The sequence below is a fragment of the Temnothorax curvispinosus genome, unplaced genomic scaffold, assembly GCF_003070985.1.
Source record: "Temnothorax curvispinosus isolate PA1 unplaced genomic scaffold, ASM307098v1 QBEX01005275.1, whole genome shotgun sequence".
NCBI classification, from domain to species: Eukaryota; Metazoa; Arthropoda; class Insecta; order Hymenoptera; family Formicidae; genus Temnothorax; species Temnothorax curvispinosus.
Window position 1 is genome coordinate 71,242 of NW_020215055.1, and position 23,867 is coordinate 95,108.

Below are 23,867 nucleotides of genomic sequence, written 5' to 3' on the forward strand. Positions count from 1 at the left end.
ATGTCTGATTTTAGGTATGTATTTTGTTCACCCCCAAAGATACGAGCCAATACCTTTCCCTCTGAGCGATATCGCTGGAGTTTTTCTCTTTCCAAAAAAAGAGGGGGGTCACAAAGTGAACGTCCCTAATGGCAAAATGTAAAGAGAGGGGGGAAAAAAAATCGCGCAACAGGCAATCGCTCGCAGAGCCGATGGCGTTTTACTGCGAAATTGAAACCGCACCGTCGGCTACGAAGTTACTTTCGTTCAATTCGCAATACGTCACCTTCCTACCCGCACGAACTCGATTCAGAGGGAACGACCTCATTACATACAACTGGATCATCAACTCCATACATACTGCCAGTGGGACGGAGCCACTTCACGACAATGCTGGCATTGATATTGCTGGAAATTGAATATTCTTACGAGAGGGACACACACGTTGCGCAACACATTCATCGTTGAAAGGCCGGCGATAAAGTGGCGAGGACTCTTTTGTTTCGTCGGCTCATGTTAAATTCAATTCTTTATTTACAAGTTCGATTAAACGAACAGTATAAGGACGCGAAAGTAAAGGGTAGTTAAAAGTTTTTTTTTGCGACAGCAAAGGTGGAACGTCACGCGACGCAATTGCAGCCCCAATTAAAAGTGAAATAATGGTCGATAAATTTTTCATGAAGTCTCCTTAACGTCGCTACGGAAAATGGGAGACATTATTTTTACAATGACCTCGGGGAAAAAGGAGCGCGCGATAGGAAAGGAAGGCGGAAAGAGCACGCTATTAGGAGCGGAAAGGAAAATTTGTTTACGTAACGTGATAAAACCGCTTCTTTATCCGGCGATCTTGCTCCCGGTGCAGCGCGCCGTTGTTCTTTCCAAAGTAGGTACCTACTGAAACATAAATAGGGCTTTCATCTCGATCGAGCTCTCCAATACCTCCCTTTGAGGTATCCCAAAACAAATTCCCGGCCATTTTATTCTCCCCTACTCATACCGTCTAAATTCTCCACGGATCTTCCATTTCGATAACGGCTGATCGCCCGAATACGAAGCGCGCTGTTATCAAACGCGACGAGCGCGATAGAAAAGAGAGAAAAGAGGCGGACTGAGTGGAAGAAGAGGAAAAAAAGAGAGGAAGAGGCGATGTGGAGTGTGGAGAGTGCCAGTTGCGCGATTCGCGTTAATCGAGAGCGTTTCTAAAATTAGACGTCGCGTATATAGTATCCGCGCCGCGATGACACTTGACGCGACCGAGTGGAGGGCGGCGGTGCGGGGCGGGGGGGGGGGGGCCGGGGGGGGGGGGGGGGGGGAAGGGGGGAGGGGGGGGGGGGGTAACGAAGACGCGATTATGCGGCCGCGCTCCGCAAAATCGGCTAATCCCGCCGGCCTCGTATTCCTCATCCCTAATGGATCGTGCCGCGCATACGTGCCAATCAGCCGGGCGGGCCTCCGTCGATTATCGCGGAAACGGCGAATCTATAGTGGAAACGTGTTAATCTGTCGCCGTCCCGGGCTCTCTCTCTCTCGTCATTTATCATCGCGGCGCAGCGCGCGCGATTGAATAGCTTCGGACCGTTATTTGCCGCTCGCTAAAATCTCGCGATAATTCGCGGAAAAATTCCATGTCCCTCGCCGGCGCATCCCCGGGAATTAGATAGCGATTCCCATTAGCGGGCCACGCGGATATACCCGATAAAGCGCGTTGCCATTATCGATATAATAATTTGGACACCCTCGAATTAATCTTTATGCAAATCCTCGCGCGGCTCCCCCCAGGCTCGTACACGAGCATCGCATCGGTTCGAATTAACTTGTGTCTTAACTGATTCTCCGATCTCCGGCTATTTTTCCAGGTACAGAACTGTGCAGAAAGAGAGCTTTCATTTAAACTTCAGTCAAGTTCGGGCCGCGTTTACGAATGCAACTCACCGGCGTTTTACAACTCGGACGTGATGTCACCGATGTTTTTGCCCCGGTTTTGTTTGGAGGATGATAGCAATGCGAGTGCTAACAAGGCCACACGCGCCACACAAGCCTTATGCATATATTCCGCGCAAATTACATTTCCTATGCATTAGAATATACCTCGCACCACCACTTCGCAAGATTAATGCTGATAACATAATTTCCCGCGGTCTTATCTGGTACATACATTAATGTCGTATTTCGATTTTCGCGATTCTTCCATTGAAGTCCACAACTTCCCAAAGTTGGTTTAGATACCCGCTAACTGATGAATTATGCAAAAGTTAGGCAAAATCGAAAATTAATAATTACCGACCGGTTCAATCATTATACTATCGATATAATCGCTGACTAAATTACTAATTATGACTGCAGTGTAATCATCAAGTAATCATGTTCCAATGATCCATTAATTATAAAGTAATTATGCCTTTATAATTAATTTCACAATTTAACATATCACTATACGTACAATGAAAACGAAATATAATATTTCATCTGATAATTATCAATTAATTGCAGATTGGCAAATGTAATTTTTGATTAATAATTTATCTCAGTGACAATTGTTCTAATCGCGAATGATTTATTAATTCTATATAAATCTATATAAATTCTATACAAATGTTGGAAAATATTAAATCTTATTATTAAGATCATCAGACTCACTCAGATAAAAATAATGAATTGCCGCGAATAATCGTGACTGAGACACCGTAAAAAATGCGTACAATCTACTAAATGAAATTTGCTCGAGTAGAAGCTATATATCGGCGTGTAGATACGAAACACTTACTGCCATTTACTTTGGGCTACAGTATGCAGTTACCATGCTCCATTCTCGGAGCAAGTTATAACGCCGTCGTCAGCTTTTTTAACTTCATCGCCGCCTCGAGAGAAGGGTAGCAGTCGGTCGGTTCTCACACCCTCTATCCCACGAACGCTTTGTCCCCCCCTCTCTCTCTCTCTCTTTTTCAGTGTCGTTGCCACCCTTTGCGGATGTCATCACATTTTTCCGCACGTCACTACCCCAACATATAAAACGCGCGCGTAACTCCTTACGGGTTATCCGAATAATTTATTGACCCATACGATTATCCGACAACTTACGAGAATATTGATATTCTCGCTGCTATTAATTTTTCGCGAGGAAAACTCATTCTTCAGCCTTATTCCTCAGCCTTGCGAGAATAAAAGTACTTTACGCTACGTCGTCCGCGCGATCGCGGGGAACTTGATCCTTTATCGCGTCTATATCTACATCCCAGAATCGATTAAGTGCACAGGTAGATATACTTAAATGAAAATTTCAGCTTCCTTACACCGGCGTACATTACGCGAATTTACTTTTACAATGTTAATTTCGTATATATTGTGAGACGCTGTTACAATTACTCCGTCAAAGTTTCTCTCCGCCTTTAAAGGCGGATGAGAAAAGGATCCTTTTTATTCTTGTGACGCTTTACTTTATTATACCTTATACGTTACGCTGCGTGAAATATATGCATTCGGGACACACTCGGTGTGGTACAAAGCTACATGTAGACGCAAATATAACACACTGCATTTGCGGACGTTAAACAAAGCACAAATGCAACTTATCGACGTTCACCCGACACATATGCGGATCGATTGAATAAACGTTTGTAAATAAACTCCCAACGGCGCAACAAAAGTTTTGATAAATTCACTTGTAAGAGTATGAAATAGTATATGCTGTTAGCCATCTAAATTAAATGAATATTTCATCGAACTGAACAAATAAAGCCGTACAGCTCCTCGCGAGTGACGTCCACGTATCGAACAACTTTATAGGACGAAAGTTTTTTAATACGCCAAGAGCTGTGCTAAATCTAAATCTAACACTTCATCTAAACACTTCGTCTATGAAACATCATCAGAACAAACATTTAGAGACGAGAGACGATCGGAGCCTCATTTTATTTATGAACTGCATATTATAATTAGGAAATACATATCAGTGAATGTTAAATTTCTGTTTCAAATCGGAGATTTTATAATTATAAAACAAAATGTGTTCTCCGTTCGTTAAATTGGCACAAAGCGTCGATTTATGCTTTGGCCATTATCGCGAGAAATCGCGTGTGTAAACAGTCTTACGAAACGAGGCACGACGTTTCTCGCTGAAGGCAGGCAAATACCACGTGGCTAGCTAACGAGCGATAACGGATGGACGATGCAACGCGCGATGATTGACTCACATAAGAAAAAAATAGTGGATGATATTTACCTCCGGCGACGCATTCGTATTGGCTTGCTTTAGCGGTGCCTAGCAGCAACTACATCTATATATCTAATTTTGGCTATTGGCGACTCCCTATAATACCCAGGATCGTGGAACGTTGGGCGCCGGCTGACGTCGTTTCCGATGCAAGCTTCTCGTGTAAAGATAATTTACTATCCCTACGAAGCTGCAGCACGGGTTCAGCTCCATTTCTTACTGTATTTTTATTCACGATCGCGACCGATTTACGACGACGACAGTGACAACGAGCTTCGGTAGCCTCGTAAATCCTGCCATTTATATCGATATTCCATTAAACGACCGATCGGCGATCCTCGATGAACGAGATTATTCGTAGAACGTCGACGTCGCTTGATTGAAGCATAGGATTAGTACTAGGAATATATTAATAACAATAATTTTTCACTGAAAAAAATTTTAATTGACTTTGGATCAAAGAAATAAATGCTAATTAATTACGTGCAATTTTTTAAAATTAATGTTAAAAGGGGAATTATAAGATACAAAGGTAAAATCCGAAAAGCAAAATTCGAGGAATCAGGATTCTTATATTTTCAAGAATAAATCGTCACGATACGCAAAATTCGTATGCTCAAAATCAAATCATGTATGTTAGGATTCTTAGGCCGCGTTATTTCTCGACACTTATCCCGATTGGTTTTATCGTACGACGAGCTCCACACAGGCGTCACTGAATCGCTTCGATTGCGAGGATCGATGGCTTCGAGCGAACGCCGCGAGTCTCGCGCGACATCCCCGACCGCGTGTGTGTGTAGTAGCGCGCCGCGATCCCGCAGGCGGCAACCCCCCCGTGAAACCGCGGACGCGCGACGTGGCCCGGACGACCGGATCCTCGCGCCGATCCTCCGGGGGCGACGGACGCGGATGGAATCCCGAGGGAAACTTGTGAGAGAGGTGTGCTGCGACGACGGGCACACGAACGGACGCGTCACTTCGATCGCCGGTCAGAAACTGAATGTGCCGCGGTTCGAGCTGTAAGGCTCGAGATGTGGAGACGAGAGGGTAGAGAATCGGGGAGCCACCCCCTTGCACTCGCTTGCTCGCTCGCTCGCTCGCACGCTCGCGCGTTCTCTTTCTCCCGAAAGGGATGCGGGACTCCGAGGCGGGGGATGGAACGACGCCGACGGGGCGGCGGACGGGGAACCGGAGGGGGGCATCGCTACGACGATTCTCTCTGGGATCTACATCGGGCATGTTCGGGGCTTCTGCGCACTAGTGCCCCAGTAACACACCCCCGTGCACCAAATCGGGAAAATCTCGAGCGTCACGAGAGCGCGAACAAATCGCGCACGTCCCCGCCGGTTGCCTCGGTTTTTCACGAGATTTTCTCCGAACGATTAAGCTTCTCTCTCGTTCTCATCGATCCGTTTGAGAACTAAAACTCCAACTATAATCGCTCTATTAAAAAAATAAAATAAAAGAATATTCTTACATTTAAACAAAACAATTCCCGTCGCCAGCGAATAATTCAAAATAAGTCGTTTTATTTCGACCTAACTGGCCAATTGATACAAGAATTGCACGACGTTTCGATCGAATTCCGGTCCTTATCAAGTGCTTTTATTCGCGTTACACCGATCCGCATAACGAAATTAATTGCATCGTTGACGGATCGGTGTAACTCGAATAAAAGCACTTGATAAGGACCGGAATTCGGTCGAAACGTCGTGCAATTCTTGTATCAATTGGCCAGTTAGGTCGCAATAAAACGACTTATTCTTACATTTATTTTATATCTTTTTATTATTCATTTTTTTATGGATATAGCGACATAGAGCATATCAACGTTTTATCTCACGGCGAAAATTATACATGTCTCTTGATCTTCTCCCGATTTTCACGATTATCTAATCTTACTTTTCCAACGCGTATTTTTTTTTTTTCAGTCACACTGAATTTATTTATCTCACGCTTTCGTTAAATCGCGAGATTTTTACTCGAATTTTTATTCGAATCGATTCAGAGCTGGTTCGAGGGATCGCGCGAGACTCGGAGCCAACGCTAACAGGGAACTAGCGTTATGTCGAGCCGCAAGGAATATAGTCTGCCGGGATTTCAAATAAACGTACGCCTGTGTGTCGGGTTGAGTCGTTTTAACGTCTGGACGCTCGTGACCGGGCGGTGACAGATGCGGAAATCATCGATTCTTCCTCAGCCGCGTCGGGTAAAGGATTAAAATAAAAGATACGCCGCCGCGCGCCTTTGTCGCGCCAGATGAGAAACAAAAGGAGATAAAGACCGTATAGTAATCCGTATCCGTAATTCCGGCCGGATTTAGAAACGACAGTTTGCCCCGCAACGTTGCGAAAAGAAGGCAGAACAATTACCTCTGAAATTTTTTTTTATTTACACTTCACGAAGAGTCAGTCTAAAATTAGGAATTGTTCAAGCAAATTTAATTGAAAAAACATTTTAAATATCTGCACCACGAGAGATACTTCAAATATCCTTAATTTTATTACAAATGTCAAGTGCTGCGAAGCGTGTCGCCACATAAAATCATATCTACTAGAGAGATTCGGTATACTTTTAACATACATGTCATCAATAAACCCGGACCGGTTACCGTGTCTCTATTGGAAATCCTCTATTGGAAAATGATTAATAATACTTGAATATGTAAACGAGAGATTGTACAGCTGAAAACTGTACTGTCAATAACGTAATTCTATCGGGAAAATGTCAAACTCAGAATCTATATCGTTCGCTCGTATCACATTATGAACCTTTTATTTTTGTTCAAATAATTATTTAGGGTACTCCCGGCCCCCCCTCATCCTATTCGCCGATTCTGTGTCGCGAAATTTTACAAATCGCTCTCTTTCGATTCTTCCAACATACATCAGTTTATGATCGTTTGACTTGTTTGCCCCAGTTTACGTACAATTCTATATAAACAATTTTATAAAGAATAGCAAATATACCGTAATAATGGAAACCCCTAGACCGTATCGATCCCTATCGAATGAAATTTAACATCGTCGTTTGTGGGTTCCGGAAGGCCGAATCTATCTCGTTTCGTTCATTTAAAACAATTTCACGGGACGGACGGTTTTAGAGGCAAAGAATCCAACGTGTGTGCGTGAATGCCTGATTGTTATTACCGTAGCTTGCCTCCCTCGATATCGGACAATTTCGGGACCCCGGAAAGTCGACCCTCGTATTATACTATCTGATTTCGAGATCGTAGGGGGTTGTTACCACGACTCGCTCTTAATAATTGAGTATGCTATCTCGATCGTTCTGTGGCAATCAATTGTATACCCCCTCGATCTTGTTAGCTCGTTTGTCTGTTCGATTTTTAAGTCCGGCAAACATCAGAGAACGTGTGATTTTTAATTTTGGTACAGGGTTCAATAGTGGTTAACAAAAAAAACCTCCTACCGATAAGTAAATTAATAAATATATTTTCACTTGTTTGTATACATTTATTCTTTTTGTTACGAAATAATAAATTTATTAACTGTACTATTATCAAATAATCATGCAGCAATATTCACGCACAATCTACTCACACAAATAAACATGGACGCAAAAGATAGAGCCGTAGATCTCGATCGACAAATTCTTTACACTGATTATTTGCTATCGAGTGCTTTTGGTCAGATTTCAAGTGATTAAAGCAGTTCAATTTATATTTTTTTGTCGTTTTTTTCTCGGAGCATGTCAGCAAAACTAAAAGTTACCAACAGTCATCCTGGCATCTTAATTTATTTAATTGGAGATTCGCGAAACTATGTCTACAGAGATTTACGTTTGGAGAAAACCTCGATTTCCTCCCTGAACTTCCAGTCGTTTTAGATCGACGTGATAGCGCGCGACACATCAAAAGCACACGCAGCGAGAGAACAGCGAGCGACGTTATTCTACTTCGCTAACAATCGCTAAAGCTACGGCTCGCAAGGGCAGCCGAAACTCTCTCTTGCATCACACAGCTGAATAGTTTCTTACTCACCGCGCCGGTGTCATCGTGGTGTCACTCGATCGCGCTCGGGGGAGGGAGATCTCTCTTCTCGGACGGATTCGTCGCGCCCGTGATCGATTCAGCGCGAGGTACAAGCGAGACGGCACAGAAGGAAAGCGAGACTTCTGTACGTCTACGAGGATACTCTCTACGTTAGGGGGATGATCCTCGTCGACTGCACGCTGCGGGATCCTCGTGTCTTCGGGATCACGATCGTTCGCCCCGGTCACAAAAGCGGGAGCGGGTAAATCGGGACTAGTGTACAAGGCACAGGGAAAAGGGACGGAGCTTGATTCTCGTTCAACCTCGATCGAGGGAAATAAAGATAGAGGAGGAGGAGGAGAACTTTCGGGAAGATCCGGACGGACTTGGATCTCGGTAAGGCAATCTCGTGGTTGGATCGATAATCGACTCGGGGGGAAAATAAGCTCGTTGGGTTGGGATTCTACGTCGAATGCCGACGACGAAGTTGATTCAGTTTGGAAAGAGGAAAGAAATGCGAGAGGGTATGACAAAAACGGGAAAGTGTTGGACAGTTTCGCTCTCGGGGAAAAGGGATCTCAAAGAGAGAACTTATTGTCACGATCTGGACGGCGATTCTAAGGCACGAGGAAGTTCCGGAGCGCGACAGCCGTGCGGCGTTACATCGCGATGCACTTTTCGACCGGCTATACGTTTCTTTCGCGCGACCGCGAGAAGACAATCGGCCGAACGACGATAATAAACATAAAAAAAAAGAGAGCGACAACCGCAAACGGAACCGCGAAAGTATTTTCCGAAAATTGCAAGCGAAACCGCACGTGTGTGTTTTCAGAAAAGGGACTCGACGATAGACAGCACGGTTTTTCGCGCGGTCGGAATATAGTGGAAATAATAACAAAAAAATTTTTTTTTCGTAAAAACCGTAATACCGCCGATGGCTCGAAGGAAACTGAGAATCAAACACAGAAACGGAAGTTTGTTTTACCTGCCTGCCTGCGAGAAACGTTAAACCGATTAATACTGCTTGCACGTCCGGAGGGAATGATCGCGAGACGTCTTTCACTGCGACGCGAGATGGAAACGGTCGGGCCCCCTCCCGATTAAAGACTCTATCTTTCGCGAAGCCGGACAAACAGGAACGGAGAATAAATAAGTGAAATAAGGGTAGCACGTGAAAGATCGATTTAAAATCAAACGTGTAAAAAGGAAGAGGAAGGAAAAGGATTATAAGGAGGAAGTTCGGAAAGCTGGGAAAGCGAGCTCGAGTGGAAGTTTCGGAATCGTTGATTTCTGGCGGTGGATGCAAAGGGTCTCGAAGGGATGGGAGAAGAGTGCGAGGGTAGAGAGCAAGGGCGAGGATGTTACCCCGACGGCTGTCGCCAAAGAAGTGATAGGTCTGCGGCCTTGCGCGCGGTACCCGAACCGAGGGCGACGTAGGGAACCGAGCGAGGGGACACCCGGCCGAGGGGCGCAGACGCGAGGGTTTATCGCTGGACGAGGGCGGCGACGATTGGCGGCGACCGTCCGACGCTGCCCCGCTTCCTCGTGCTCCGCCAATTCGCGAGGGGGTGAGTCGTCCGTTCGCCGAAGCCCCCCTCTACCATCTCGCCGCGGGAAGATCTCGCGCGAGCGGGGTGCAGCAGCAGCAGCGGCAGCGTGATGCCGACCCCTTCGAAATTCGAGTGTCGTATCGCGCTATAGGACATCGCTGGCCCTTTTTCGCTTCCCCTCCCCCTCCCCCCTTCCTCCTTCATCCCCCGCGGCGAGCGCGAAAGGGCGAGCGTGTTTTCCGCCGAGGCCGCCGAGACTTTGCGCCACCGCGCCAAGCTCCAGCGACGAATTTGACAGTAAATTGCAGTAATCGAGATGACACCGGTCAAATTTATAGGGCGATTACGGGGATGCAGTTGCAATTAAACTAATGATCTCGCTGCAAAGACTCCGACTTGGTGCCTCGGTCAATCTTTCGGGTACCACCGAATTGAAATACGAACGTTATCAATTTCACACGTGCGTCGCTCGCTACAGATACATGTACCAAGTGATTATTCGAGTGGTTGCTTTACGAGGCAACTACTACTGATTACATTGTACTTTTCACATCTCGGTGAATTCGACTTTTCACAAGTGGGTCTCAAAAGTTCGAACCATAAAAATTTAATCCCGCAAGTTCGAGAGTTTAAGAGCCATTTCAAGACAGTTATCTTTCTCAGGAATAAAAGCAGAGGTTCTAAGATCATTTTTTCATAAATAGGTATATTATACATGCCGCATTTTCCTTGTTCCCGAATTTCGTGGAAAAGTTTAACTTCGAAATTTTTTATTGAAAAACGAATGAAGCAAAAATGTTACGCCGCACGCGAACTGTAACGTGAACTTTCCATGGCACGCGAGCGTCTCCGTTTCTCAGATACGGCGACCAGTGAGAAAAAGGTTTACATACATCGATGCGCAGACCAAATTTATTTACGTCACGCGGCCCCGAGATACCCTATCGCTTAAATTACGAAAATGAATTATGCGCTAAAAAGCGAACCGAGGGATATGGACGCCCAGGCGTAAACAGCAATATCATCTCAGGTGGCGTGCACGGTGAATGACAAAAAATGATAATGCGAATCTAAGAAGAAAATTACCACGTCAACCTATAGCTTTTTCGAACGTGGCACTTCAGCGTTTCGCCGCGTTCGGAGCATCAGCAAAAAAAGCACCCTCTGCTACCTCGACCGGTGAACGTTGTATAGGCACTTTTACATCCAGCGGTCGATTCGCGTATAATCATTAAATTTCACATTATCAGAGTTCGGCTGTATTTCTCTCGTTTACTTTTATTCGCGTCGCGCGTAGTTTAACACGAATCTCACGTATACAACCAGCGTTCATTTAAATATATTTTATGCGATAATCCAATGAAGGAAAGAGCTTCGATCGCACGTGGAAAGAAGCGCAATGCAAGGATCGGATCCGATAATTTTCTTAGATGTGGGCTTAGGTCGCTGGCCGTACAAAAGATCCGAAAACAGGCCTTATCGGCCGCGGGACCGAGCAGGGGTGGGTGAAACGGGGGGAACGCAGCGGAGGGAGATGATAATGCGAGTCTGCAGGCGGGAGGTCTTCTGCGGGAGAGGATGGGGGAGTGTCACTCAGGAGCACGACGTGTAAGGGAATGGTCACCGTCCCGGGGGGTGAATTGAGATGTACAGGCAATTTATGCAGCGAGCGGCACTCCCGCCCGGAAGTCGGCGAGCGGCCGCGCTTGACCATAAACCCGCTTGCAAAACATCGCCGAGCTTTCTTCCCGAGGAAAAAGAAGGACGAAATAAAAAAATAGAATATTCCCGCGCGCACGCGACCGATGCGCGGATATTTCTGTCATTTGAGCGCGGCTCGCGCTGTCAATTTCACACGACTTGATCAAGATATTCGTTACATTGCTCCCAATTGCGGCTCATACATGATAATGCGAAAAACGCGATTATGTTAAACGACATGGAAGTAGATATTATTTGACGAGTTGAGCTCGATAAAATTTTATGACGCAATCCCGTGATAATTCTGGAGAGTTTTAAATGATATAAAATAAAAACAAAGCATTTTTTTTCAGATACGTAAAAATGTATTGCATTATTTAGATGTATGGTCAGGGAATCAAATTGTTGTTGTGATAAAATCAAGTAATTCAATCCCGAAAAAAAGGGAGCATAACATAAACGCGATCTGCGGCTGTGACATAACGGGAAAAACAATTCATATCGTGATAGATTTAAAAAAATGGGAAACACGACGCTTATCTCGAAATACACGCCCGCATTATTAAAGTATTAATGAAAACCTATTTATAACCTAAAAGCGACATTTGCCGAGTCCCGGCAGGATGTCCACGTGTATATCACGCGTGTCTTCTTGCCTCGCAATTGCGAGCAACGGAAATGACGGGAAGCAAGCTTTCTACGGCCGCCGGGGGGAGACAGAAAGCAGAGGATGGGACGAATTCGTCCCATTCGGAATGAATTAAGGATCTACCCTCTAAGTATGCCTCTGCTTTTCTTTTTGTTCGCCATCTCGCGCTCTATCCCAACCCTCTTTCTCCCTCTCTTTCCATGGCCATCAACCCTTATCGTGGTAGCGTCAATCACTCTCTCCATACACGGTGAAACTTATCGTTCGATTAATCGGCTTGACAATGCGCCTGTCGATTCGAGTTACCCCCGGATTCGCGCGCGCGCGTGCGGTCAGTCCCCGAAAATGCAGCGCTCGTCCGACAACGATTTACGGCCGGAAAAGTTTTATGGTTCCCAATTATACGGAGGATCCTCTCACGTGAAATTGTTAGCGAGTGAAAGCGCAAACTATTAGAGCTTTGCGTATTGTTTAAAACACTGAATGTTGGAAGAAACCTTCGCCACTGACAATAAGTGTGAATTACGTTTGATAATTTTCGATTGTAGGAAGAAAGAAACATACATCGTACTCTGGTATCACTCTCGCTCGCATTACCCGTGTATATGATTATATATCGTAATCGTTTATAAAAATTTCCGATCTCGCCGAAAGTTTACGATTTATCGCGTCCTTTTTTTTTGTATAATAAAATAGAGGGGGAACGAAATGCGCGCTATCTGAAAAATGCATCTACGAAAATGGTTACACTATTCTCCATACGCGCGTATGGAGAAAAGTATAAAATGGCTGCAATAGTAAAAGTTACGATCAAACGTGGCAACGAATGTCATATGTTCAACTTGTCATATAAATCTACACGCAAGTAGAACAAGTGTTGTCGGACTCGGTGTTTGTTTTGCAGTGTGTTTCGATGTGTTAGGGCAGCGCTGTAAGTTCGGCGCCAAAATGTCTGGACCATAACGTTTCCCATTGTACGGTCCCGTCGATACTCGTGCCACTCCGAAATGTACATATCGCTCATGAAATTCGAATATTCCAAATCTCGCGGACGAAGGATTTCTCGGCGTCGCGCATAATGCGCTTAATCATGTAATGGAATTTTCAGCTGTCATCTAGATGGATCGTCACGCGTTACTCCGAAACTCAGGAACGGGGGGGGTCTTTTCGAATTTCATTTTTCATTCGACACGCGTATTATTCGGGTAAGAATTTTGCGCGAGCGCATTCTCGGAACTCTCGCGTGAGAAAATCGAGAGCAATTTCGTCGTGGATTGGAGTAGATTTTAATTTCGGACTGTGGCAAGACGAGAAAGGAGACGCGCGTGCCTTCACACTTTAAACCTCCCATCGTGCTTAAGGGCATTGCGTTGCGAAATTATCGAAGACAAACCGAACGAGAGAGAGAGAGAGAGACGGGTTCGGCAATAAACGACGCCTGATCCCTCCGTTCCGCGCGGCTACAAACACGACAACTGTAACCGCCGAGCTCGGACCGGTGGACAGATGTGCAGATTGCATGAACCGCAGAATGGAGATTAAAGATAATGCGGGGAGATACGAGCGAATTGGTCAACGGAGACCATCGACCTTTTAACGCCATTTGCGACGGGCCATTTGCCCATATTCTTATTAACAACCAGAACAGCGTTCACAGCAACGTTATATGAAAAAAGTGTTCTCTCCTCATCTTTTCCATGCCATGCGCTTCAAAAATACTCGCGATATTTCGCTGAACCAAAGGGAAACCAAAGAGAAACGGAACTGTAGAAACTTCTATATATTGAGCATCAGATTTTGTCGCGTATGCTCTGGTGGAATATTATGGTAAAGTGCGATCGGCTTCGATCAGATCGAAGCGTGCATCCGCACGTATTCGCGTGTGTTCGCACGTCCTCGAATTGTTCACGGAGAGAAAATGCCCTCGCCCTTCTCTCCGCTCCTCTTTTCGCCCGCCGATCTCGAAATGCCTATTCAAATTTTACGGGTCATATTTGTCGCAATTAAGTGTTATATTTTCGGGATTATGGCCCAGAAATATTCCATATTGAGCGCGGGGACGAGCCTCCTCGTCCTGGTATACAGATAAATTCGGAGGGGGCCTGCGAGGAGAGCGTGGGTTACACGAATGAGACGGACGGAGGTAGAGGAGCGAGTTTATGGCACTTGCGGGGGTATAGCGGGCACTTTCGTCTGACTCACGTCGAAGAAGCGAGAAGAAGAGGGATGGCGCGCGGGAACGAAGCTCACTTTTACGAGGTTCTCCGGACGGGAAAGCGAACCGTGAATACGATTTGCGCACCGGAAGCGACCACTTCGCTACTTACTTCGTTGCCTCGTCGTTGTTCCTTATGCCGTTGCTGGTCTCGCTCTCTCCAGGTCGTGTGCGCGCAATCCGAAAATCCACGTTCGTTCGTTCTCGTTACTCGTCAATCACGCGTATCTGGAAATTATCCAAGGTAATAAAATTAAGTCTCTGTGGACAATCTCTCGAGTGGATGCCTTAATTCAAGGGCAAATAAAATCGCACGGTACAGTAAACTAAAAATCTGATCTTTCTTGTTTATAAAAAATATATCAATTAAAATGTCTATAAATATTCATTTAAAATAACATAAGAAATTTAATTATATAAAACTAGAACTAGACTATAATTTTTTTAATTAAAAAAATTTAACACGCATGCAACACATAATATAAAAATAATGAAAGCCTGATATGGAAGATTTACAACGCAGTTCTCCACCAAACAATTACCAACATTCTGTTCTTTCGTCTCTTCGAGTCTTCGTAAAAACTTCTAGCTCGCAAAACAAAGCGTCAGTAACCCTATCCACGCGACATCAGCAATATGGAGCATGCCCGGCACGTGTCATCGCGAAGCGGAGAAAAAAAGAAGAATAAAAGTTCCGGGAACGGTTGCCGCGCGGTGTGGGCAGAAGAATTCTCGACGATTCTTTCTCTCCCGAAAGAGACGACGACGGTAGACGACGGCGAACGGAGAGGATGGCGCCTCGGAAGATTTTCGCAAATTTCGGGCGCGTCGCTGGCGAAAAGACGAAGAAAGAGGGATGCTGCGTTGGCGGAAAGACGGAAGAAGCGAGACGCCGATGGTGGAGAACGAATGGAAACGCGGAGAGATAGAGCGACACACGGAGGTAGAGAAAGAGGGGGACGGGGAGGGAGAGAGAGAAAGTCAGAAAGGGGGTGAGTGCTGGCGGCGTTATGGCGGGCGCCGAGGGTGGCGCCGCGACGCTTTGGCGCCTTCAACGCCGAGACGCTCCACTGATGCTGGCTGCATGTACCCACGCACACATCCGCGTGCACCCTCTCGTCCCCGACTTACCCCCCTGCGTCTCTTGCCCTTCCTTCAACGTAACCCTCCCCCTTCCCGCCCCCCCCCTTTCCTCCCGGCCCGTACACACGGTAATACACGTACGCGCGCAATGAGAGTTCGAGATTCTATTTCACACACGCGTACAGGGGCCACCCCTGTCTCTCTCGTCACCGGCGCGCTACCCCTAACCGCCGTGCGTATACGGACATTCTGTGCGGCAGGAAGGGGGTGGGTGAATAGGTAGACGGCGGTGGAGAGCGCGGGGTGCGGGTAGGGATGTTTAGGTGCGCATCAGAAGCGGAACTGGAATCCGTTCTCTCGACTTCGGGGGGCTCCGGGGGGTGCGGAAAGGCGAGGTCACTCGTCTCCGGCGACGATTCGAGGGTGTGGCATACGCGTCAAGTGGGCCCCGTGGAATCGTCTATATCTGGGCCGTATATTCGCCCGAGATGGGAGTTTATCACGTCGCCCCCCCCCCCCCCCGCAGAGGCAGGACAAGATGGATCGTTGTTGACATCTTAAGCGCCTTGAACAACGGCTTTCAGTCGTTGCGCGTCTTTAATTAAAAGGTCCCGTATGAAGATAAATCGGCGTGCGATCTTTTAACACTTGTTATAGAAATCCTCCGGTGACATCGGGAAAAAAATCGCGTCTCTGTTTAAAGAGCGATAGCGCGTTAAGAGAAGCTCCGAAACGAAACATATGAAATATTTCCTCGCTGATTCACTGATTGATTAACGATAAGTCCCTCCTTAATGAATAAATTGCCTCGATGTGCTCATCCGCTAAATTTGCTCTACGCATCGCAAACAAGTCGCCGTTTAATTTCGATAACGGTGTGGCCTTCGTCGAAATAAATCGTTTTTCCAAGTTAAAGAGCACCCACTCCCCCGCCTCTCCCCCGTCAAAATCTACCACCGTGATTCTAATTTCAAAGTAAACTAAGCAAGAGCGCGGGTGCCGAATGGACTCGTTTCCCCGCTGGTCTCTCGCGTAACGGACGAAACTGCGAGACAGCCAACGACCTGTCAATAACCGTGACATAGCGTGTCCTGCGACCCGACCGCGCATATAGGCAGTACCTACCCTGTAATTTCGCAGCGGCGAAATCGCCGCGGCGATAATGCCGCTCGATTGCGGCCGCATACCGGCGATTAGGCGACGTTGATCGCACCTACAGGACGTGGAGGCGGACCGTCGACAATGGCTAATTAATCGAGCCGAATCGGAACGAAATTTCTTCGCTGCGGATTATTAAATTCGAGACGCGGTCTCCGCGCGTGCTGCGTCGATGCAATTCGCGCAGCGTTGGAATTCTTGCAGCCAGCATCCGCGTATAATAGACGGAGAGGGGGGCGGGGAGAAAGAGAGAAAGAGAGAGAGAGAGAGAGAGAGAGAGAGAGAGAGAGAGAGAGAGAGAGAAAGATCGGTTGTTTGAAATTAACCATTGCGTCAATTACCGTGCGCGCAGGGGAGAACGATATGCAAACAAGTGGGCGCTTGTTATGCAGTCGTCGTCTTAAATTATGAGGCACGTTACGAACACACGATTACGACTATACGACGACGACGACGACGTCGGCGGCGGCGGCGGCGGCGGCGGAATGGGTATCACATTACGGCAAACGAGAACGAGATATAACAAGGACGGCAAGCAGAAATTGAGTTGCGGCTTGTTACGAATTTATTGTATCGCTCCTAATCTCTCCGCCGGGAACTTCTCGCCTCAAATGTACTTTCTTAGTTACGCGGGTGTCTCCGCTCGCTAATCCATTAACCCCCGGTCGCGGCCGGCATAAACGCGAGCTATATGTGGCTACGTGGGTAAAATTCAATGGCCCCACGGTCGAATTTTCGAGTATACAAAACTGCGGGGTGACAAATTTGTTTTGGAGATGTCGCGAAAGCTGGCGTTAACCATCGACGCGATATTTTTCATCTTGTCACAGACGGATCAGCGCGCGGCTGTTTCAGCTAAAATAAATATTCATTTAAGTAATTAAATGATACCGTGTATATTTATCAAGATCTCGGAATCAAGATTACGCGGAATGAAATACGCGATACATTATTTTGATTATTTCATCGATGCGTAAACTCCCGCGCGTATATTGCGTAGATTCGAAATGCGAAGTAATATATAAAGAGTTATTCGCGCAAAACGTAACTCTTCGAGGAAACGACAAAGAAGTGCATCTAATAAAGAACATTTTTAAATTTCTTTCTTAAATATAAGAGTGAGAAGAGAGAGAAAGAGGTGTGTCCTTCAGTTCGCTCGTTACCCAACAAACGCGATTTGGCGCGATACACCACCGTCGCGAATAATGCGCAATAAAATATCTCGATCGTCGTAAAAATGAGAGCGCGAGAAGCAACTAATAAAGTTGCGGCATTGTGCCAGTCATAACGTATAATCCCTGTAATGGGGTTGTTGCACACGTAGGGTTATGCGGAGGATCATAACGGTCGTAAATCCAATGAGTCGTCTTGTCCTCGCGCTCATCGATTCGGGAAACATCCTCGTTCGCTCTAATGACTTGGCACGTTCGCGACGAGAGTGGTTCGGTCGTGCGAAAGATGACGCGATCTGAATTTACAATGCAACAAAACGTAAAAGAATCTACTAAATGGCAGTGTGTTCTCTTTTCAAACAGTACTCGCGCAATTTTAACCCTCAGAAATCCTATAAACCGACAAACCCTCGTTTTATCGCGAAATTAATTCGATTTGACTGCTAAATGCATCGTAATTCTAAAAAAAAAAAAGCCTGCTGCGTTTAAATCGAGACGAATTCTGTGAAAATTGCGCGACAAATTTCGAGTTTTATAAATTCGCATTTTCGTGCGAATTCGGATATCGCGCTGGAGAGTGTGTATCAAAGTATCGGATTATTCTCGACAATCTCCGTCTCATCCTGGAAACACGTTGACACGCGCGTAAAAGGGCGGAATGGCCGCGTCGATATGTACACCCCGCTACAATATCCTCCTCCCTCCGACGATCTTTGTCCCGCGCGCCGACCGGTCGCGGTAAAATCTCTTAATAAGTTCGGTAAATATCGGAATCGTTGTTATTTTTATATGCTTCGCGCGTGCGCGTCCATTCGAGCCCGATGACACGAGATGGAAGGTGTCTTAGGGCGGAATGTAAGGATAATCCATTAGACGCGCGTTGTAACCGAAAACCACGCAAACAAGGGTGGTCTCGGATTAAATGTGACGGATGGACGGACGGGGGGATGGGAGGGCGGGGAGGCAGCTTTGGCTCGAATGAACGATCTGCTCGGAGGAAAAACGGGGAATAAGATGTATCGAAGGACAGGTGGTAATAACGATACTAAGTGCGCGTGTAACGTCGGCGAATTTACGACACGCGGTGCGTGACACCCGAGAGAGAGAGAGAGAGAGAGAGAGAGAGAGAGAGAGAGAGAGAGAGAGAGAAATAAAGAGAGAGATTCGGCCCGATTCGTTCATGGATGCTGAATTCGCGAACACCGGCGTGTGAGTCCGGCTGATAAACGGGCCAAGGCCCCGAGCCCCCGCGAGACACATATTTCGCGATTTAATACGCATTTGTATAACTGTTTCTTTACGTAAAAGTTTCCGTATTCGCGCTATTGCGCTATTGATAAAGTATCCTCGATCGATTGTCGATTAAATAGCCTCGACCATCGTTGTTTTCCATATCTGGAAAACTGGAACGAGCGACGCGTCTGGCGTGTTGTATACCATCCCCAGAAATTCAATAACATCGTCGAGTGGCTGCCAGCGGCTGTACGTGCTGAAGGAGTGCAACCCTAACGCGGGACAAATAGCAGATACTCTTTCCCGTGTAGGGAATCCACTCCGGAGGCAGTCGATGCCCGCCGCAGCTTTGTCTCCCGTCAATCCGTGCTACATCTGGATTCGAACGGGAGAAGGCCAGGATCGCGCCGACGATCGATCGGCGAAAAATTACGAAACAATACGCATCAGAGCTCTAGCTCTCAGCTGCGGCCAAAAAAAATCGGTAAAAAACCTATACGCCAATTTCAATTTTAATTATTGAGAAAATAACCGTAAAAAAAAGATCCCGTAAAATCGTCGCCGTACGTGTAAATTTTTAATTCGCGAGGTTTTCCATACGCGAATCTCGCCGTTTTCTCGTTTTTTTCCAACAAGGAGTGACTTGAGCCGCGCTTTTAAATCAATGACACAATTGTGATCTAATACCATCCATTCAGGATCCGCGTACGCGTTTCGCGCACATGTGCGGCCTTCAGGCTGATGGCTATTATCAATGTGCGCGCTCCGGAGCGCAGCACCCGCGGGGTGCACATGCACAATCTCTCTTTCCTCCTTCCCCCTTCTCTCTCTCTCTCTCTCTCTCTCTCTCTTCCTCTCGCGGCGATGACGCCACGAGTTTCACGCGACTTATGCGTCATCGTCGCGAGCACGCATAAGTCGGTCGTCTTCTTCGCGCTCCATTACGATCTTCGAGGAAAAAGGCCGCGGTGTGTGCGTGTGCGTGTGTTCGGAGGCCGCTGCTACTAATTTTGAGTCGTCCAGCGCGCCGACGTACACACACGCACCGGACGTACGTCGGCGCTCTCCGGGCTATTAATATACCCGCGGGCTCATATACCGGAACTGTACCTTCCGTTTTTACCGGGCTTTGTCGTAAATGGCAACACGTAATCCGAGCGTCGTCCGTCGTGAATTCACGGGCGACGGATAGGCTTTATCTCATCCCCACCCACCGCCCGCGTCTCCGACGCTTCTCGGTAGACCCATGGAAATCTGCCATCACTATTTTCACAAAATAAAGGACGATGACTAACATCGCGCGTGAAAACGATTGTTTGGCACCCCGCACCGTGCTTTCAAACAGGTACGAGACCCGCTACCAAAATTTTAGACCCCGACTTTCATTGCAGGCTCCTCGAATAATGCGGAATCGAATTTTCCTGAATTAAAACGTCGAGATATTTAACGGCTTCCCCGGTCGTGATTAATTGGAGGGAAAAGTTTTTCGAACTAAGTTCTCAGATGTAATTAAAATAAAATCGAGGCAAGATCTTTTTGCTCGTATACCTATATATTCTTTATTATCATCGCATTCAATAATTATTAGTAAACGATCAATCGCGTATTAAAAAGTCAATTTCGATCTCTGTACCGCCACATGTAACTTCAATTTTATATCTAACAGAAAAAAGGCAAAAAGTTTATAAGGGATAATCCTTCGCTTGCAATTTATGTAACGTAAACTTTCGCACAATTTTGCATGAATTGATGAGAAAACTTGCTGTTCGCGCGTATTAGCATATCTCGATGGATCATACGCAGTTTCGTGTGCCTACTATTTCTATAGGCGAATGACACGCGCGTACTCGCACGTGTCCGTTAATTATGCGCGCCATGTGTTACATTGGTTGCATTCTGATATTCACTGTCAGTACTGAAAATTTATATTTTGCGTCACGTATACCATAGATTTTCAATACTGACATTTGCCGACAATAAATATCTCGTGTAATCAGGAAAATCTGTATTCTCCTTCAATATCTGCACCTTTCGATAACGTTGATTTGTAAGAAGAACAATAGTTTATTTCTAGAAAAACCTTCTGTAGCGTTCTCGTTCATAGAAGAACGTATTTTAAAAGCATATTGGCGCGAGGCATTACCATGTCTCTTGATAAACGCCAGTGATGACGAATTTTTATATATATTCGTTTAACAAACGCACGTACTGATGAGCTATATATAAATTCATGTATCAGAAAATATTACATGAAATCGGGAAACATACAGATATCTTTATTTATTATTTTTCCAACAACTTTGATGCTGTGATATTTTCATTTAAATGTATATATCGCTCATAAAAACTTCCAGATATTCGAATTCGGATATATCGAGCGTGGAAACATGTTTTACTTGTACTGATCGAAAGTCTCGCGAGCTATCAATTGTTGTGCGTATCAAAAACTGCGATATCAATTGTCATGCCTTTAACTCTCTTTTCCTTCTCGCGAAATTAAAATTATTATCGACATTTTGATACACGTGCATACCTATACTTACTTCCTCAATGTCTTAATATTGTTTTCTTACGTTTTTGCTAACGATCCTCGCGTGCTCGCCCGTAATAATCCCCTCGCTGCGATCATAGATTGACTAGCGCACTGATTGCGGGAGGTATAATTTTGATTAGCCTTACTCCCATTAAGACTCGAAAACGTGCTCCACATCGAGCGGGTCGGAGCGGCGCGGCGTTTGGATAATTGGGTGTTCGTATGTCACGCATAATGAATCCGCAAATTGGGGTTTGTGACTGCCATCATTCCGCGGAGCCCCGCATCCAATTGTGTTGTATATCGGGCGTTGTGTGCAATGTAAACAAAATTATTCTTTTACCGTCAGGGACTGTACGAGAATCCTTCGCATCTCCGAAAAAGCCGTCGGCGTTACGTCACGCGATAATGACAATCAACAGCTATTGTTACCGCGAGAGGATCGGAAAGCCATCACAGCGCCATTAAGAGACACCCGGTGAATGAGAAGACAATTAATCAACGCGATGGAGAGATCTCTGTTGGAATCGTCGCGCGTCAAAATTGATCTGTCGAAATAAAAACTGGTTTTTGACGAAATTGGTGAGAACGTAAGAACAAGTCTTGTCAATATACCGCGTATGCAAAGTGTCCCGGTTTCTTCTGTCTCGTATAGGAGAAAATTCTACTGCAGGATTCACTATAAAAGACTGTACATAAGGTGATTCATCGCTATATAATTTTCAAACTAATTGAATGACTCCTCATTTCCGGAAGTCGATTAACTTCACCGATCCGTCTTTTTTGGTCATCTACTCTTTTAGTGAATCTCTCACGGTGGAATCATTAATTTGACATATTTTATGCTTCGTAAATATGAGTATAAGCTGAAACAGGTCATTAAACAATAAGTAAACAGAAAATGAATCGAAGTATGTCCAATCGGGATTAAACCCCGAGGAGCTTCGAGGAAGGCCGAAACCATTTTATCCGCAATCCGCTGTTCCATAAAAGTGGGCCATTAACGACAAGTCTCATATCTGTCTCGCGAGAGATCGCGGTGAAATCGGGCATGCGGATCGACTGTTAAGGAATCCGAAAAGCCAGCCGGGGTCGCACGACACGTGGGCGGATCGGGGAAACAGGGCCCGGGAGGAGATCCGGCGTCGCGAAGACGACGTCCCGCCTCCGGCAGCGGCAGCGGCAAAACGTCGACGTGGACGACGTCGGGTTTCCCTGTTTAATCTCTCGCACGGCCTACCCTATTGATTTTCCGGGGACCTATTGTTTTGGCACGTCGGTTGCGCGTTTAACCGAACGAAAACCACCGGAGCGTGGATATCAATAAGAAGGCGGCCGCCCCTGTCCTCCGCGCGCGCGCGCGCGCACGATCGTGTCACACGCACGAATCGTCGTCGCCGTCGTCGTCGTCGCGGCGGACCGACCTGTCAGTCGCCGTCTCGTGAATCATCCCTATTTCGGGAGCCACCCGTTGGATCGTCCAGTACCGCTGTACCGTGCGCGCACCACACCGACGTCCGAGGTGTCGCTCCTTTGAGGTTAAGGCTCCGCTCCGACGATTATTTACCCGAGCCGACGACGGCGGGTCCACGTCGAGGGACGCGCGACGAGGCCGGGGACCGTCGCGGACGGGAAGCTCGCGCGACCGGGCGTCCGCGACGCGGGATAAAACACGCGGGAACGGGGGGGAGAATCCGAAGGGGGCCGCCGGATTCGACGTACGTATACGAACGGACGACGGACGGCGCGGGCGAGCGGCCAGCGGTAAGCGGGCAGCAGCACGCCCATTCCGTGCCGTCGTCGGGAAACGCCGAACGGGAAAATCAATATTCGGCGGCCGCGTGGCCGCGCGTTTTAATCGCACGCCGGACGAATTCGGGGCCGGGCGCGTCGCGCCGCTACTCACCGCGAGGAATATCCATAGATGCGCGCCGGTGTCGTCTCTCCCGTCGGACGAAATCAATTTATCACTTCGAGGCACACGGGCACTACGTCCGACAACACTCTCGCGACTCCGCCGTTCCCGGTTCCGCCGTTCCTGTCGTCCAGCGGCGACGGCGGCTCGGCGGCGGAGACGACAGCGGCGGCGGCCAGGGCCGGCCGAAGCGTGGGAACGCGAGGGCGCCGCGGCGCCCCTTCGCTAGAAATCCGACAAAAGTAGGCAAAACGATGCGTGTGCGAATCGTGGGCAGCACGGGCTGAGTGAAAAGAATAAAACAGGCATGTGAAGGGATATTCTACATTGTTCTGGTTGAGGCATTCCTGATGCTCGATTTTTTTTTCAATTTTTCCGAGTTTTCCGCGTGACGTCTCGAAAGAGCCACGATTTCTCTGTGCTGATGTCGGGGTACGCTTTTCCGGAGCTTCGTGCGTTTCCAAGCGGTAAAATGACA

General features: G+C 46.9%; 1 protein-coding gene across 6 annotated transcripts in view; it reads right to left on the reverse strand.

The window, feature by feature from the left end:
* Window positions 1-23,502, reverse strand: part of LOC112454715 (talin-1) — a 41,495-nt gene extending 17,993 nt beyond the window's left edge. For 2 of the 6 annotated variants that reach the window (XM_025016254.1, XM_025016253.1), the window contains exon 1: window positions 4,295-5,189. In XM_025016254.1, the coding sequence (XP_024872022.1) occupies window positions 4,295-4,402 (108 nt within the window). In that variant the 5' untranslated portion in view covers window positions 4,403-5,189. The other 4 variants (XM_025016255.1, XM_025016257.1, XM_025016256.1 and 1 more) reach the window with 4 other exon arrangements.
* Window positions 23,503-23,867: the final 365 nt, after the last annotated feature.